The following is a 17,376-nucleotide window of genomic DNA, read 5'->3' on the forward strand; positions in this document are numbered from 1 at the left end:
CCCAAGGTATAAGGAGCTGAGAAAACTTGAAATATATCTACCTGCCAAACATCAGGGTTTCAAGGTCTTTAAGCACTTTCTGTGCAGCAGGGGGTTGTATTCATTACTTGAAAAGGTGACCTGTTAATGGGATCCAGTGGTATGGAAATCTGACATACAACTTAGACATAAAATTGGATGAGCTGGGTAACTTTTTGAAATGGATACCAAGGCAGGAAAAATGATATTCTTGATCATTATTAAATAATGCCACTATTGTATGCAGGGAGAATTTTCTTGCTGTATGTCAGCAATTATTCTGGAAAATAGCTTAAATATTTTTCAAGCTGATACTCCCCACTATGAGATGTGTGTGTGTGTGTGTGTGTGTGTGTGTGTGTGTTTAAATCAGAATCTAATATCCATCTCCTAGGGGCTTTTAAAGGCTGTCTCCATAGTAATAGCCAATAAGAGGAGTGGATTTCACAGGTTTCCTTCTCAGTATATGTAGCACAGTCATCTCTTTTTATGTCCTTCAGTTTGTTCCCTATACACCATTACTGGCTGCCTCCATGGCAACAGCCAATGAGCTCTTGCACATATATCACTGCCCCCTCTGTGCATGCTCCTCTGTGCGTGCCCTTGTGCACTCAGTGGCATCATAAAGCATCTCAGAGCCATGCATGTCCAGTCAGTTGGTTTTGTGCTCAGGGCAACGTTCTCTTCCTTCCATACCCTCAGGATAGCACCAATCACAATTATCTTAAAAACTGCACTTGCGTGGGTTGTCCATCTGCATCTGTACACATTGATCTTCTCTGGCCCAGGTCTAATGGGTATAAGGTGTTAGGAAATTTAGAGATGGAAACTTATTGGCTGCACAGCTTGGGGAGAACCCTTACTTGTAAAATATCAAGGTGTGATGAGAGATAGCTTTCTAAGTCTCGCAGAATTTTCACTTAAAAGGAGACATTGTATTCGCACATTTTAGCATTTCATGCTATTTCTTAGTAGGATTTAAAATAATTTAGCTTTTAGTTTTTACTGTTTTGTAAACAATTACTATTTTGAGTTCTCTGCATGTGGTATTTTATTTTTCCCTGGAGATAAGAGGAAACATTAAATTTGCCCTCAAGAATCTTGATTACTTTGGCAAACAATCATTTGCTGTATACACTTTGATAAATGACTAGGAGAAGGAATTGATGGTGATCCCAGGTAATATAGGGACCCACCAAGTAACTGACTTCTGAAAAATATCTGGCTATGAACGCAGGAGACTGAAAGTAATTCTTCTCCTCCCTCCTTCTTCTTTCTCTTCCTCCACCACCTGGCTCCTCCTCCTCCTCCTCTTCTTCTTTTTCTTCTTCTTATTTACAAGAAAGGAAAAGGAATAAAAACAAAAACAAGTTGATGCAAAATCTATTTCTATGAAAATAAAATAATGTTACTAGTAGGATATTGAACTATTACTGTTATTTCTCAACACATATATTTGGGAAATGTATGGTTGAATGATACGATTCTTCGGAATTGGTTTAAATTATTCATGATTAAATAATTTGATAGCGGCAATGAACCAAAGATTGATTACTAAAGTTTCTTATCATATTGATACCTTAATTTGGTCTGATAAATTTGATTTGGACCGGGGTGCCTGGGTGGCTTAGTCGGTTAAGCGTCCGACTTTCGCTTAGGTCATGATCTCGCGGTTCGTGGGTTCGAGCCCCGCGTCGGGCTCTGTGCTGACTGCCAGCTCAGAGCCTGGAGTCTGTTTCAGTCTGTGACTCCCTCTCTCTCTGACCCTCCCCTGCTCACACTGTCTCTCTCTCTCTCTCCTAGAAAAAAAAAAACAAAACTAATTAAAAAAAAAAATTTGATTTGGACCAAATGATATTAATCATAAAAGTTTATAAATTTAAAATATTTATCTCAGAATAAAGTTATGAACCATAGGAGAGAATGAATGTACACTATTATTAATAATTTTGTCAACTTATTTTAATTGCTTTCATAGAGAAAGTGTTTACTTGTTCTCCTCAAACTCTGTTAATGAACTGCATAAAATGTAGATGTACTCATTTAGTATACTCTGTGCCTTGAGTCTTCATAAATATAATTCTGTTATCTATTACCTCAGAGTAAAGACCCTTTATTAATAAAAGCAATGCCACCATTTAAGGTATAAAAATATTTTTTAAATTTTTTAAAAATGTATTTCTGAGAGAGAGACAGAAAAAGAGAGACAGCGTGAGCAGGAGAGGGTCAGAGAGAGAGGGAGACACAGAATCTGAGGAAGACTCCAGGCTCCAAGCTGTCAGCACAGAGCCCAAAGTGGGGCTCGAACTCACAAACTGTGAGGTCATGACCTTAGCTGAAGTCAGACGCTCAACTGACTGAGCCACCCAGGTGCCCCAGTGTGTAAAAATATTTTTGAAGTTTCCTTAAATTCAATGACAGATTAAAAGAATTGCAAAAATGTGAAATTGGAAAAAATTTAAATCTAAAATATTACATCTATAAATTTAAGTTAAAATAGGCAAAAAATTAGAGAACAGAGTGTTGATGAATAGTTCATAAACATAAAGGTATTATGTACATTTAAAACATCAACATGAGAGAAAACTACTCTAGTATTTAGATGTTTTGTTTTTTTGCTTATATTTCACTTTTAGATTTTATTGAGATATTTTAACCAAAACCCACTCTGTTATAATACCACACTTTTACTTCCTATTTCAAACTCTATAAGCATCATTTAATGCAAGTCAACTTGAAGTTTGGGAGCATAGTTTAGACTACTTGAACTAGACTCCATACAGCTATTTTCGTCATTTTGTTTTTTAACAATAAGTAATAAATATTGCAATTATATATAATGTGTTTCAAACTGGTGATCAATTGGAAATAGCAATTTCTTGTAAGGAAATGCTCCCAAAGACAAAATTCTCAAGAGGGATGGGGACATACTGAATTGGTAGTCACCTGTTGTAAACAGATGCTTGCTCTTCCTTGATTGGATCCTGCACCAGTCTCCTTCAATGAAGGGTTCTTGTTTTCCCTTCCCTCTAGGTGAGAGACGAGGGCTAAAGACTGAGTAACCCTGGGAAATCGAACAGCCTGAAACATAGTCATATGAACATCATAAGATTTCTTAAAGTCTGTAATTTTCCCATGCATTTTGGTTTTGTTACACCCTTCAGAAGTCCTTTGTGTTTGTTTGGAGACAGCAAGAAAGCTTGAAGCTGCAGAGATGATTCCTCTTTGCTACAGTAATAGTATGATTGCATCCAAAGCTGTTACTAAGCAAAGTTGGGAATCCAGCTTACTTGGAAAATTTCTGATGCTTTTAAAAAGCAACTTCATATTCCTTACCCATAGCTCTATTTCAGGAACTCCTCACATGCCCCCCAATTTTCCTCTTTAATTGTATTTACCTCCTACTGCAGTATCAAATGATCAGCCAGGAAACATTTGCAGTCATTCTTTGTTTTTCTCTGTTTGCCAAGTGTCATTTTATATAATTGTCTAATATCAGCTTCTCCGGCCCACTCTGTCTTATCTGCAGGTGTGAGGTTCTATTTCACTTATGCAGGATATTCACCTTTCAAGTAAAATGAGTGATTTTTCTAGTGCTAAAAGTTATTCTTCTCTCCTTGAAATGTAAGTAATTCTTTTCTCATTGCAGTTTTTAATCATGTATTCTCATGTATTTCTGTTTGTTTCCTTTAACTGTGGTTGAACCAAAAGTTATGCAAGACCAGAGATCTTTGAAAGTTTATACCCTTGCTATAGTTATGCAAACAAGTAAGAAGTAATTTCTAGCACTAAAATTCACATGGTTAGTAGGGAATGAAGTTTCTGTTCCTTTTTTTCTTCTAGAGTTCACTGATAATTTAATCTTATTGACTTATAAGTAAATTATAACGTTTGTGCATTATTAGTATAGAATCATTATTATTATTGAGAAACCTTTATATTTCTCCATTCACAAGTTGAACTGTTCTCAAAGGATCAACAAAGTGAAGACCGCTCTTTTCTGCAGCCTCATCTCCTACCTTCCAGTGACAACCTCCAGTAAACCAGGCTACAGGGCTCCTAGCATGCCACAAAAGTTCATTTGATTCTTCCACTATTAGCAGTCAAATGTTTTAAGGGATTTCTATATGTTAGGCAATGTCCTAAACATGTTGTGTGCATTTGCTCAATTTATCCAGCCCTACAAAGCAGGTATTTATCATCCTGACCTTATAAATGAGGAAACTGAGACACGGAGAGGTAAAGTAACTTGCCCACACTCACACAGGGAGTGAGGGGTAGAGCTGGGGTCTGAATCTGGGCAATCTGGCTTTGGGTTAACTATTACTCTACAACTCCTATGACCTCCCAATGTTTTTTATCGCTGGTCCATTAGGAGACTCAACTTATCGTCTCCCACCACCCAAATAAGCTAGACTGACCGTGAAGTTTCCAAATCATAGCGTTAATTAAACTGTAAAATAAAAATTGAAGTTAGGATCGAAAAGGCTGCAAGAGAAACCAATGTGTACCCTAAAGAAGCGACATAAGCTGTGTTGTTCCTAGATCCTTTGGATTTTGTTTTCATAAAATAACCCTTGCCCACAAGAATGTTTTTGTTTTGGGACCTGGTCTGGATCACCCAGCAGAAGAACCAAGGGGCACTTGGACATCTGGGAAGGCAGGAGGTATTTTTTAACAACCACTGCGGCAGAGGAGATTACTCTCCAGAGGCCTGAGGCCTGAGCATAAGCAGAGGGAACACTTTATACTCTGTTACTTCCGCATTCTGCGTTAGTAGTAATTTGGCGCCAGGTGTGTGTGGGCAAGCGGGGTAGGGGCAAGAACCTGGAAGGGGAGGCTTTAGTCTGAGCCTGGAATTTCCCTATCAGTCCTGTCGGCGATCGTACAACAGATTTCCCCCATCATTTTTTCAGCAGGATGTTTTATGTTTTTTTTAATGCACTGATACTGAAAGGAAGAAAGAGATGAATTACCTGGGAAATCATAGAGAATGAGTGAGGTAAGTGCAAATCGGTGATCCAAATGTGTAACGAGGGGCGCCTGGGTGGCTCAGTGGTTAAGCATCTGACTGCAGCTCAGGTCATTATCTTACCATTGGAAGCTTGCTTCGGATTCTCTCTTTCGCTCTCTGCCCCTCCCCCACTTATGCACACATGCGCTCTCTCTCTCTCAAAAATAAACTTTTAAAAATTGTTTAATGATACTTGAAATCTATTTTTATTTTTTAAATGTTTTATTTATTTCTAGGAGAGAGAGAGAGAGACAGCGTGAGCAGGGGAGGGTCAGAGAGAGAGGGAGTCACAAACTCTGAAACAGGCTCCAGGCTCTGAGCTGGCAGTCAGCACAGAGCCCGACGCGGGGCTCGAACCCACGAACNATGGCTTCAGATCTTTTCTGTGTGATGTATGGGCGCGAGTGCAAGTACGGAGCGCCTTACTTCTCCGCCATCTTGCCCTCTCTCTAAAATGTTTTATTTATTTCTGAGGGAGAGAGACAGCATGAGCACGGGAGGGTCAGAGAGAGAGGGAGACACAGAATCCAAAACAGGCTCCAGGCTCTGAGCTAGCTGTCAGCACAGAGCCCGACGTGGGGCTCGAACCCACGAACCATGAGATCATGACCTGAGCTGAAGTCGAATGCTTAACCTACTGAGCCACCCAGGCGCCCCTTCTTCTTCAGTTTAAAGACTTCATCTTTTAGAGAAATTTCAAATTCACAGCAAAATTGGGAGGAAGGTACAGAAGATACTATTTACCCCTGCCTTCACATGTGGATAGACTTTCCCATTATTGACACCCTCATAGGGGTGCATTTGTTATCTTTGATGATGATGACATATCATCATCACTCAAAGCCCATAGTTAACATTAAGGTTCACTTTTGGTGTTGTATGTTTTAATTTATTATGTCATTTATAGTGACATATTTCCACCATTATAATATCATACAGAATAGTTTCATTGCCGTAAAAAGTCTTCTGTGTTTCACCTATTCATCCATTCCTCCCCTGGCTGGTGACAACCACTGATTGCTTTAGTGGTTTTGCCTTTTCAGAACGTCGTATAGTTGGAATCATGTAGTACGTCACTTTTTTAGTTTGGCTTCTAAGTAATATGCATTTAAGCTTCATCCATGTCTTTTTATGGCTTGGTAACTCATTTCTTTTTAATGTGGAATAATACCCTATTGACCGGATGTACCACAGTTTAGGATATCTTGGTTAATTTCAGGTTTGAGCAATTGTGAGGAAAGCACTATAGACATCTCTGTACACGTTTTGGTGTGGACATGAGTTTTTGATTTCTTTGGGTAATACTAAAGAGATTGATTGCTAGATTGTATGGGAAGAGTATGTGATTTTGTTTTGTAAGAAACTACTGAACAGTTTTCCAGAGTGGCTGTACTGCTTGCATCTCCACTAGCAGTGGCTGAGTACTATCCCACTACCGCTCCACATCCTCACCAGCATTTGGTGTTGTCAGTGTTCTGGATTTTGCCCATTCTAATAGGTGTGTCATGGTACATTTTTGTTGTTTTAATTTCTTACCTATTTTTAAGTGTACAGTTCACTAGTGTTAAGTTTATCCACATTGTTGTACAGTCAATCTCCGGAACATTTTTATCCTGAAAACCTGAAATTCTATACCCATTAAACAATAACTCTTCAATTCTTCCTCCGCCCTTGACCTGGTAACAACTATTCCACTTTCTGTTTCTATGAGTTTGATCATTCTTGATACCTCATTAAAGTGAAATCATACCATATTTCTATTTTTGTGACTGGCTTATTTCACCTTGCGTGATGTTCTCAAGGTCTACCTATGTGTAACATTTGTCGGAGTTTACTTTCTTTTAAAGTCTGAATAATATTCCATTGTGTGTATATATCACATTTTGTTTATCCATTCATCTAGTAATGACCATTTGACTATTGTGAATAATGCTGTTATGAATATGGTTGGACAAATATTGCTTTAATGCTGTTTTTAATTCTTTTGGGTATATATCCAGATGTGGGATTACTGAATCATATGGTAGTTCTGTTTCTAAGTTTTTGAAGAAACACCATACTCTTTTCCATAGTGTTTGTACCATTTTACATTCCAGCTAATGGTACACAAGGATTTCAGTTTTTCCACAGCCTTGCCAACACTTGTTATTTTCTGGTTGTTGCTCTGATTTTTTGTTTTTGTTTTAATAGCAGCCATAGCAACTGACTTTTTAATGGTGGCTTTCACCAAGTTATCATCTTTCCTTTATGGATGTGGAAATTATATTTAAAGGAAAAGTGATTATCTTTCATAGTAGCTAAAGAATTGAAACCCAGGTTTTCTGAAGGAAAAAAGGGGCCCAGGAAGTCCAGGTTCTTTGTGCTATCGCAGGCTTTTCACAACATGTCAGATCAAACTTCCTTAAACAGCAATCAAGAGTATCTTAAAATAAGAGAGATGAGGCATTAGAAGCATAATGGAGGAGGTATCTGTAGTGTTATGTTTGGATCTGCAAGGATAAGAATCTGCTGGTAATAATACTGTCATTCATTAATATGTACACATTAGCATTATCTGATTTACATAGGTGTTAGTCCAGGTGTTTGGAAGAGCATCCAGGAGAATAACCTCTGATCATTACAAAACTGGAGACGTATCTTCTGTCCTTCTCTGAGGATTTTCAAATAAACATTAATTATAACAACACCAAGTTAGGAATGGCTGATTACATAATTTCAGCAAAACTGTCATTATCTGTGAATATTTCATGAAATGTAGAAATAAATATACAGTATTTTTTCATAGCTTTGCAAAGAAGCTCTTTGAGAAGAAAAAAAAACAGTCAAGAACTGTTCCTTATGTAATTCTCAGGTCAGGAAAATGCTACTTCTGGAGCATGGAATTATACCTACAGTTTCAGGTATCATGGTTCATCTTCCTGGCTTTTTGTATTATGGGTACAATGTGGCGGAAACTGCTGAATGCTTATTTGACAACAAAGTTTCCCTTTTATATTACAGAGGGAAATAAGGTGCTGTGCTGATACAAGTGCAGTGCAGTGCTCTGCACAGCTCTATTGCCTGCAGTTTCTTTATGCTCTTCCTGCTTGGTATGCAAGTTGCTTCCAAGCATCCTGAAAAACCACTGATGGTAGAGAACTTAAAAGTAATACTGGGCACTATGACAGCATTGTGCTGACAAAACAGTGACAGAGCCCAGTGAGAGTCATGTTCAGTCCACACTTAAGCCTCTTCTTAATATTACCCCCATTCTGTGGATGACAAATGTGAAGAAGAGAGAAGTCAGGAGAAGATAGTGCCAAACTAATCCTAGCTATGACTGACTGATCAATGGATTCATTTATACAAGCAATATTTACTAAGTACCTAATACATGCCATGCATAGTATTGGATACTCATGAGAGTGATAGAAAGATGACAAGATGTCATTCATGTTCTCAAGGACCTTAAAAATAATCCATATGATGCAATGGTTCTCAAACATCAGAATCACCTGGAGGGTTATTCAAACACAGGTTGCTGGACACCAGGCCTATACTTTCTGATGCAGTAGGTATGGGTGGGGGTTGAGGTGTGTGCAGGTGCTGAGGGGAGTGGGGGAGGCAAACATTTGTTTTTCTAAAACAGTCCCAGAAGATGTTGATGCTGTTGGTCCTGGGACCACACTTTGAAAACCATCATTATAACGGAACTTTTGTAGAGCAAAAGGAGAACCTTTTAAGATTTCTAAAATCTTAGAAATTTTAACTTGTAAAAGCATTGTTTGCTTATATGTGATAAGAATATGAAAGTTTTAGGTCATCAGTTGAGACTGCACAATTAACATAGGCTCTGAAAGAGAACTTCAAAGGAATAGATTAATTATGTTTCTGACCTATATATCTACATATACACACACACACATATATATATATACACACACATATATATATTAAATAGAAATGAAGAAATGGGACTAGTGGGAAACCACTTTGAAGACAGTGAATGATATTTAGTGTACAATCAACAAAAAGAAACACCCATAAAGAAAGAAAGAAAATGAGATGCAAGTAAAAGTATTCAAGGGAAAAAAATCCTTCAAATTAAATTATATACACATAAAAAAAAAAGCCAAAATTCATACCCAGATAAGGCTACACAAATGTTAGAGAATGAATAAAAGAATAAAAAACCATAATGGTTATTCTGTTACACTAAAAATGGTATAACAGAGGCCAAAATGATTGGTATGGACTTTGATATAGTACAACAGCAGTTGTATTTGATTCTAAAGAATCAATCTAGTTTTCCACGGATTAGCTTGTTGACCACATCTTTTTAGTTGTTTCATGCTAAAAGCAATTGAATGATGCATGAGCAATGGTGGATACATTTCTTATGTAACTGTAAACACACATAGTGCAAAGTACAAGCAATGACTTTCAGAGATCAAGAAAGATTTGAGTGTGATACACATGAGTATAGAAATAGCGTGTGTGGCTAAAAGTAAGCAAAAGGTAATTCATGTTAGAATTATGTGACAGTCTTTTTCTGATGATCTCAAAAAATAGTGACCATTAATTGATTTGCACTCATAATACCATCAAGAGGCAATAGCCAAGCATTATTACTTATGTTGCTGTATGTTTAAGATGGACATACAGAAGCACAAAGATTTCATGATGTTCCCAATGCTTGATCCTAGAGGAGTAGTTAGGATCATTTCATCTTGTTTGGTTTGTTTGTTTTGAATTTTCATCTAGCTTTAACTACCATCTCATGTTGTTTTCTTTATGTAAGATTTCTAGCAGCCTTTGTTTTGGAAGCAATTTCTAGGGATTTGAATGTGTTGATATCTATGTGGCTGAGTTAATCTTCACAGGTAGGTGCTGCAGGCAGTTGCTCTTGGTATGATCCAACTTTTGCCATAAGACTGTCATCACTACTAAATCTGTCTCTTAGGGGCATCCTAGAACACTAGTTTTCTTTCCTATTTTTGACAGATATTCTGATGCTAATAGAGTCAATGTTGCAGAATAGTGACATGAGTAGGTTCTGGAATCAAGCTGCCATGGTTCAAATCTTAGCTCTGCCACTTATTAGGCTTGTGACCTTGATAAATTACTTAACCCTTCTAGGCCTGAGTTTTCTCATCTATAAAGTGGAAGTTTGCAAGAGCGGAGCCTGAAATGATGGGCAGGTCAGGGAACTAGCGTAAGGCTATTCTGGAACTAAGCCAATTTGTTAAGTTCAAAGGAAGAAGAACCCCTTTAGGTTTTGCTTGGCTCTGAAAAGTGACAAGAGAGCTGGCCAATTATAGATCAAGTCATAATCACGTAGCACTTAGGACCTATTTAGATAAGCTATTTTGTCACTTCGGGAGGCTTCTCCAGACTGAGGGTATCCTGGCATTCTGAGAGGACCATCGATTTGTTTAGGTTGCAAGTTTCTCACATAGGTCTTGGTCCTGTGATAATCAAATGGAATATTTCAGTGGCTTCTGGAGCTTCTTGAGGCACTTTGAGGTTTTGGTCAGGTGTCCCTATAGCTCTTTGGAGTTAAATGTCCCTCTACTGGCAGTGACTAATCCAACCAGTTTTACCACTGAGCAAAAAAGAAAGTTGTTCTAGTCTTAGGGTAGAAGGTACATGTCAGACTCTAATAAGCAGACAGAAGCCAGCTGTAGTTTTAATTAAGAACTGAGCTTGTAATGTGAGTGGTTGGAATGATAGGAAATAAGGGAACTTGCAGAAAATTTCTGTGTATTTTTACTTTGAAGACAAAAGCTAAGATGTTGGTCTGTAAACTATAAAGTATGACTATTTTATTTCCTAATTAACAACATCTAGGTTAGAGTCTGCATGTGATTGTGTGAATTCTTCGGATGCACAAGAAATAAGTCAGCCTTTTTGAGGGGTTAATTTTTTTCTAACAAAGTTGTAAAATAGCATTGTAGGGCATCATTCATTTCTCACATGACTTTTGTAGCATACTTAAAGGGTTCTGTTTGCAAAACAGAACTTCAGGGCCTCTTTTGAGAGGTTTTCTTTGTCATCAGATCTCTATTTTTCAGTAGCTTAGCTGTTTTCTAATTTAACTTTTATGGACTTCATTAAAGCCTGCATCTTTGGTTAGATTTTAGTTTCATCGATAATTATAACATGTCATAATTTTTAAAGAAAATGGCAAAGATATCAAAATATTACATAGGATTAAAGCTAATGTGAGGTAGGAAAACTTGTTTTAAAAAATGGTAAGATTGGTGGAATAAAAGTAGAAATTCCTAAGGTCTCTCATATTCAAGGAGATAATACTCATTTGATTTTTAAGTTTTGGGTGTTAATTAATATAAACTTTCCTATAATTTTCAAAATTACTTCCTAAAATGGTTTAGTAATTTGGTATTTTAAAATAATATTTTGTAAAATTTCAAGAATGTGCTCTAGGAATATGAAACACCAGACACAAATTCAATAACAAGATAGATAAATTAGGAGATGGAGAACTGTAATTACAAAAGGACCAAAAAGTGTTTTCCCCCAGATCAACATGAAATAAGATCTAATGAGAACAGCAAAAATAAAGGACAGTTAAAGGTAGCATTGTTTGGGCACCTGGATGGCTCAGTTGGTTAAGCGTCTGCATCTTGATTTAGGCTCAGGTCATGATCCCAGGGTTTGTGAGCTCAAGCCCCATGTTAGGCTCTGCACTGACAGTGCGGAGCCTGTTTGGGATTCTCCGTCTCTCTGCTTCTCTCTCTCTCTCAAAAATAAATAAGTAACATTAAAAAAAAGTGGCATTGTTAGCAGAAAAACCTCACTTTGATAAACATAAAAGGTCAGCAATCTGTTAGAGCACAGAAATAGCGATTTCCCCTTTCACTACAACTTAGGCAAATCACATTTGGCTTTGCTAGTTTGCTTTCAGTCTTTCTAAATGGAAAAAATATAACTAACTGGATAATTTTCAACTAGAAAAAAAGGTGCATACATTCTAAAGAAATTATGTAAAAACTGACATAAAATGATAAAATGGTAAAAATGATAAGTTCTAAATGGGAATGCACATAGGAAAATGTTCGATGGCTGTGTGTAATGGAGGGAGGTTAAACAAAAGCAAACTTGAAAGTGGAATATCACAGAGAACAGTGTGATGACAAATGGTAATGTGCTGTTGCATAGCAAGAGCCCCATAACATAAGAGAATTTGAAGATAAACTGGGAATACTAAGAGGTTCTCAAAGGTACAACTTTCTTGTAGCAAGGGGGAGGTCATTCCTTGTTTCTTTTTTTATCTTCCTGACATAATACAAACTCCTCATTTTTGAAGAGGGTTTTATAAAATGACATTAAATGTTTTTTTCTTTTACTTCCTGCTTTTTTGGCCATCTCATTTCTCTAGGGAGAGAATTTGATAATCTGACAGAGCATTTTAGTCCATATACCCTAAATTTTAATCTCCTGTTTTTTAAGCCAACTTTTTTCCTAGGCTTTTGGATTGGGATAACTTTTTTGCTGCCATGAAAATATTGTCATTTTCATAGACCGTTGCTAAAGTAAACTTCCTCTAATAACATTCTAAAAATTTGATTATTAAATACAAAGATGCAATCTAATGAGAGGCATGGCCCATAAAGTCATTTGTTAAACACATTCATTAATAAAACACATTTTCCCACACTAGAGACTCCATAAGTGGTGGTTATGGTCTCCAGGTAGCCTGCCAAGTTTATTTAATTCACAATGCAGTTGAAACTGAATGTTCTATAAATCAGATATATTATGGGTTAATAGGGCCTTTGGGGAGATTGAGATTGGAGGCAGTGAGAGGAATAGTCAGGAAATCTGACTGCTATTATAAATTATTTGTAAGGCGATTGATTTCCAAGTCAGGACTCAAGGTGCAAAAATGGCAAATGTAATGTCCTAGGAAGGAGAGATTGAGACAGGAAAAAAGGAAGACTAGACATGGAATTTTCTTCTCAGGCTAGAAGTGTCAGTGGAAGCTTACCCAAACTAAACTGTCAACAAACTAACTGCTATGACTTTTCCAGAAAAGTCATCAGGAAAGGATTCTCTTTCTGTTCCTCCAAACTCTTTCCCCAGAAATCACTGCTTACAATTAAGAAGCAACGCTCTGTGAGTCTCTTTCATTTCTTCATGTCTTGGAAAGCAAAGCACTGATTGCCCTTTATTCTCAACCATCATTTCAAGGCTGTTTGTAATGAGAAAAGTCTTGGAAGATAGAGATACTGTCTCCTTCCATATGAAAGGGTAGGGTTGCCCTTTAAAGTCTTGGAACATAGAAACAGCACCTGTTTCTGGAGCAATGGGTAGGTACTTTTACTACTCATTATAAAAGATCTGAGTTTCCTAAATTTAGGACTCGTCTCTTATGTGCAACCTGATAGGAATGGGGGCTCTGGGTATCAGTGCAGACGCTGATACTCCGCCTATTGCTATTGCTCTGAGTGATAAATGATCCTTAGACTCTTATTTAGGAGACTCATATCTTCTACCCGTATCCATGAAATTGTGGCAGACTAACTTGTTAACTTGCAAGTAGCTAGTGTGTTAACGTATGGCAGGCTACCTTATTAGCTTACTGCTTTTTAATAAAACAGCACATTTTGGTTGTGATTCTGATACATACATGTATCAAAATTCAAAAAATTATTAAGTATATCACCTATTTCTCTACAGAGAAAATTGCTCATTTATATAGTAAATACTTTAGCATAAGGAACAAGGTGTTTTGTGAAAAGAAAGAAATAATTGATAGGTAAAAAGAGGTTTGGGAATTAACTGTGGATGTTAATTTTTATACTATTCAAATTATATTTTCATTGTAATACTCAGTTTTATATACACAATTCTACAGTTTTAAATGCTGTTTGTTGTATTTTTTCCCCATCTAGGTATTTGGAGAAAAAAAATAGAAAAAATAAATTTGCTCAGTGGCTCAAAAGACAAACACAATCAAAGCTTCCTTTTCTACCTTCAAATATTTTGAATTTATCCTATTGCTGGGGAGCCTATTGTTCAGTGTTTCCTAATGTTTATGACAGAGGATGGCTTAGCCTTGATTAGGCATGGTCAGAGGTATACCCTGACATAACCTTAAGGGTTAAACACAAAAATAAGACCCACATTTTATGCCTTAAAATATTTTATTGTTAGCTTTAAATGCTGACTTAGTTTTTTGTGGATTTTTTTTATTTGGTGGTGCATTCTCAATACACATTCATTCATTCACTCTCCTTACTTTATAGTTTATATAAAGCTCTCTTAACTGTTAAAACAGCTTTCTCTCAAGATCTCCAGCTTCTGGTATAGACAAACAGTACAAAAAATGCAGCTGTTTCTCTTGCTTCTTAGAGACTTAATTATTACTGTATTTTTAGGGCTTTGCACAGAATACAGGCTAAACACAAGAGTTGAATATAAGTGTATCATTGTTCTTTAAGACTACCCTAGCAGTAAGATTAGAATTTTACCCAGGTTATTTCAATCATTCAAACAGCAGAGTAGCATGTGCCCTTTTCTTTTATAAATATAAAGAACTATCTTACCAGAAAACCATTTTTTAACTAATTAATAACCTTGAAAAATCCAGATTGCATTGAAAAATATATGCATATTTAGATCTTTAAAAGATTGGATAATTGGAATTGTCAGGATAATCATCACTTCATTTCAGAAGATCTCCTGTCAGATTTGACACAAAGGGTAACAAAAAGTAAGTTGAAAAATCATATAAAATGCTTGTCTTTGCTCAAGCTTTAAAGTTCAAGCTTGGTTCTGCAAATTAAATACTCACATGCATAATTATTTAAATGCCGGATAAAACCAACTCTTAAGACATTAAAAATAATAAATTGGTGGGAAATATTTTTCTTCCAAGGAAGCATTATTTCTGCATCATCTTATTTGATAGTTTAACTATTATTATCCCAATTTTATGGCTGAGGAAACTGAGGCTTTGGTAAGTTAAGTAACTTGCCCAAGGTCACATACTAGTACATGATAGAATTTTAATTCACTACTGTGAACTCTTACAGTCAAGAAATGATAGCATTTTTCAGTGAAAATGAAAATCCTATTGTTTTTAAAAGTCTGGTGTTTGATATCTCAGAAACCAAATCTGAAGAAGTGATTTACATTTCTTTTGTTTCATCCATTTCAACCAGCAACCTGAGACTATGCATGGAAAAGAAAACAAATTATGCATATGCCAGGAATAGCTTGTTAGAAAACCATTAACTTTTAACAAACAAGATTTTTAACCACTGAGGGTATTAGGTTAAAGCTATCACTTAAGAAAATTGCAAAATGCCTCCCTTGGGAGGAAATTAACTAAATTCTATGATGCTAAGACTACAAACTACAACTCGATGGTACACACTTTAGCAACACTAATCAATTAAACCTCATAATCCTGCTGATTTTGAGGTTCAGCTTTTCCAGAGGCCACATGGGCAGACATCTATAATCTTCAACTGCAGACACCCCAGTAGGTCTTCATCTTGGATGGCTGTGAGGCTGCTGCTGGTTCCTATTAGCTGCCTGGGCAGTGTGAGTAGCAACAGTTTATAGATGACCAATATCTGAGCAACCTAAAATTCCAGTATTGGTCAGGAGATAGAGCATTTGTTCTTGGTTCTGATCCATCCTTTTTCTACAACGGTTCTGCAAAGCAGATAATCTCTCCAAACCATCATTACTTTATTCAGCCAGAACTAAGCGTGGCCTTGAGTGTAATTAAAGAAGGTATCTGTTTCTGTTGTGTGATTTACAAGACCCACAGCAAAGGACTGTGTTCTATCTTACCACACTTGTTCACTATACCCTATCCAATTGCCAGGGATTAATCTCCTATAAAGTTGTCATGCCTAGAAAACTTCAGATTACCTTATAAGGAAAAGATTTAAGTGATTTATATGATTTGGGGAAGCACAATAATTTTCTCTGGATGAACTTCAAACTTCTGCTCCCTCTTTGTTTTTCTTGTCTTTACAATTCCTTGTTAAGCAACACCAGCCTTTCTTCTCTCTTCTCTCTGCTATCTAGATTTCAGTGTTCTGAAGAGAACCTCTGAATTTATTCTAGCTGGTGCTCCTGCCTTAGCCAAGTAAGCCCACTACCAAAAGCCCTCAGCTCTGAATTCTCAATCTTATGGCATCCCACCTAACATCCCCTCCAGAAACCGTCTTATCTCTGACTCACCACCACATGTGATCAAGCTATTGGTCTCACAACTGAGAACTCACTTACAATCAAACTGTCCCAGTTTCATAGGGAATAATCTTCAAATCTCTCAAAGGCTAGGAGTCTCAATCCTAGCCTTCGCCTAGCCAAACTAGAAACCAGTTTTGTGTATGCATGTACCCACTGTTATTTCATCTGTGAGGCACTGCCAAGGGAAATTGTAATAGTACAGCCATTGCCTCAAACTCACCCAGATGAGATTGAAAACTGCATGCACAACTCTGATCACTTTAATTGTATTGATTTTCATCACAGGAACCATCAAACAAAATTTCACCCAGAACCTCAGTGTTGACTGTTGTCTTCACAGCTGTTGAACACATATTATCGGCCAGAGTGCTAAATATATGTCTCAGTAAATAGAGTTGCATTCATCCATCATACAGGTCTAGCCCAAAGCCCATGAGTCATCCCTGACTCCTGTCTTTCCATCAGTGCGCACATACATCTGGTCCATCGGCAAGGCTTGTCAATATCACCTCTACTCATATCGCCATTTCTTCCACTTGTTTCTCTGTCTACACGTGATCCAAGACACTGTCGTCTCTTATATCAGCTAGAGCAAACCTCCCTGCTGCTTCCGCTCTTGCTCTCCTATAATCTATTCCACACACAGGAGGCTTTCAGTTCAGTTATACAGGAGTTCAGTTATACAGGAGAACTTTCAGTTCAGTTATACACACACACACACACACACACACACACCCCACAACATAAATAATGAATAAATGCAAATAGGTGTAGATGCTATAAAATAATAGGTGCTCTGTGGTAAGAGAGGGTGGCTCCATCAAGATGGAATGAAGAAAGTTACCCATGTCAATATTTGAGGGAAGAGTGCTTGAGAAAGAGGGAACAGATAATGCAAGGGCCTTAACGGCCTTTCTGAAGCATGTCTGGCCTATTTGAGGCTGTAGTGGAATGAACCAGAGGGGAAAGTAATAGAAAATGAAGTCAGGGTTATAGTATCAGGGCTCTTTCATTGAGTGGAGTTCCACTAGCTTAAACATTAAAGCACACATTCCTCAGGAAGAAGTCAGTATACTCAGCAAGTAGTTTAGGCTTCATGGGAAGTTTGGTGTATGGTCTAATTGGTT

The 17,376-nt window shown here is 37.1% G+C and overlaps 1 protein-coding gene across 1 annotated transcript in view; it reads right to left on the bottom strand.

Annotated features, from left to right (window-relative positions):
• The window catches only part of SAMTOR (S-adenosylmethionine sensor upstream of mTORC1), a 136,729-nt gene extending 119,961 nt beyond the window's left edge, over nt 1-16,768 (bottom strand). Inside the window, exon 1 of the mRNA XM_077752216.1 lies at nt 16,726-16,768. Coding sequence (XP_077608342.1) covers nt 16,726-16,768 — 43 coding nt within the window. The remainder of the gene's footprint in view (nt 1-16,725) is intronic.
• Nucleotides 16,769-17,376: the final 608 nt, after the last annotated feature.

Source organism: Crocuta crocuta, unplaced genomic scaffold (genome assembly GCF_008692635.1).
Source record: "Crocuta crocuta isolate KB4526 unplaced genomic scaffold, BGI_CrCroc_1.0 scaffold397, whole genome shotgun sequence".
Classification (NCBI taxonomy): Eukaryota; Metazoa; Chordata; class Mammalia; order Carnivora; family Hyaenidae; genus Crocuta; species Crocuta crocuta.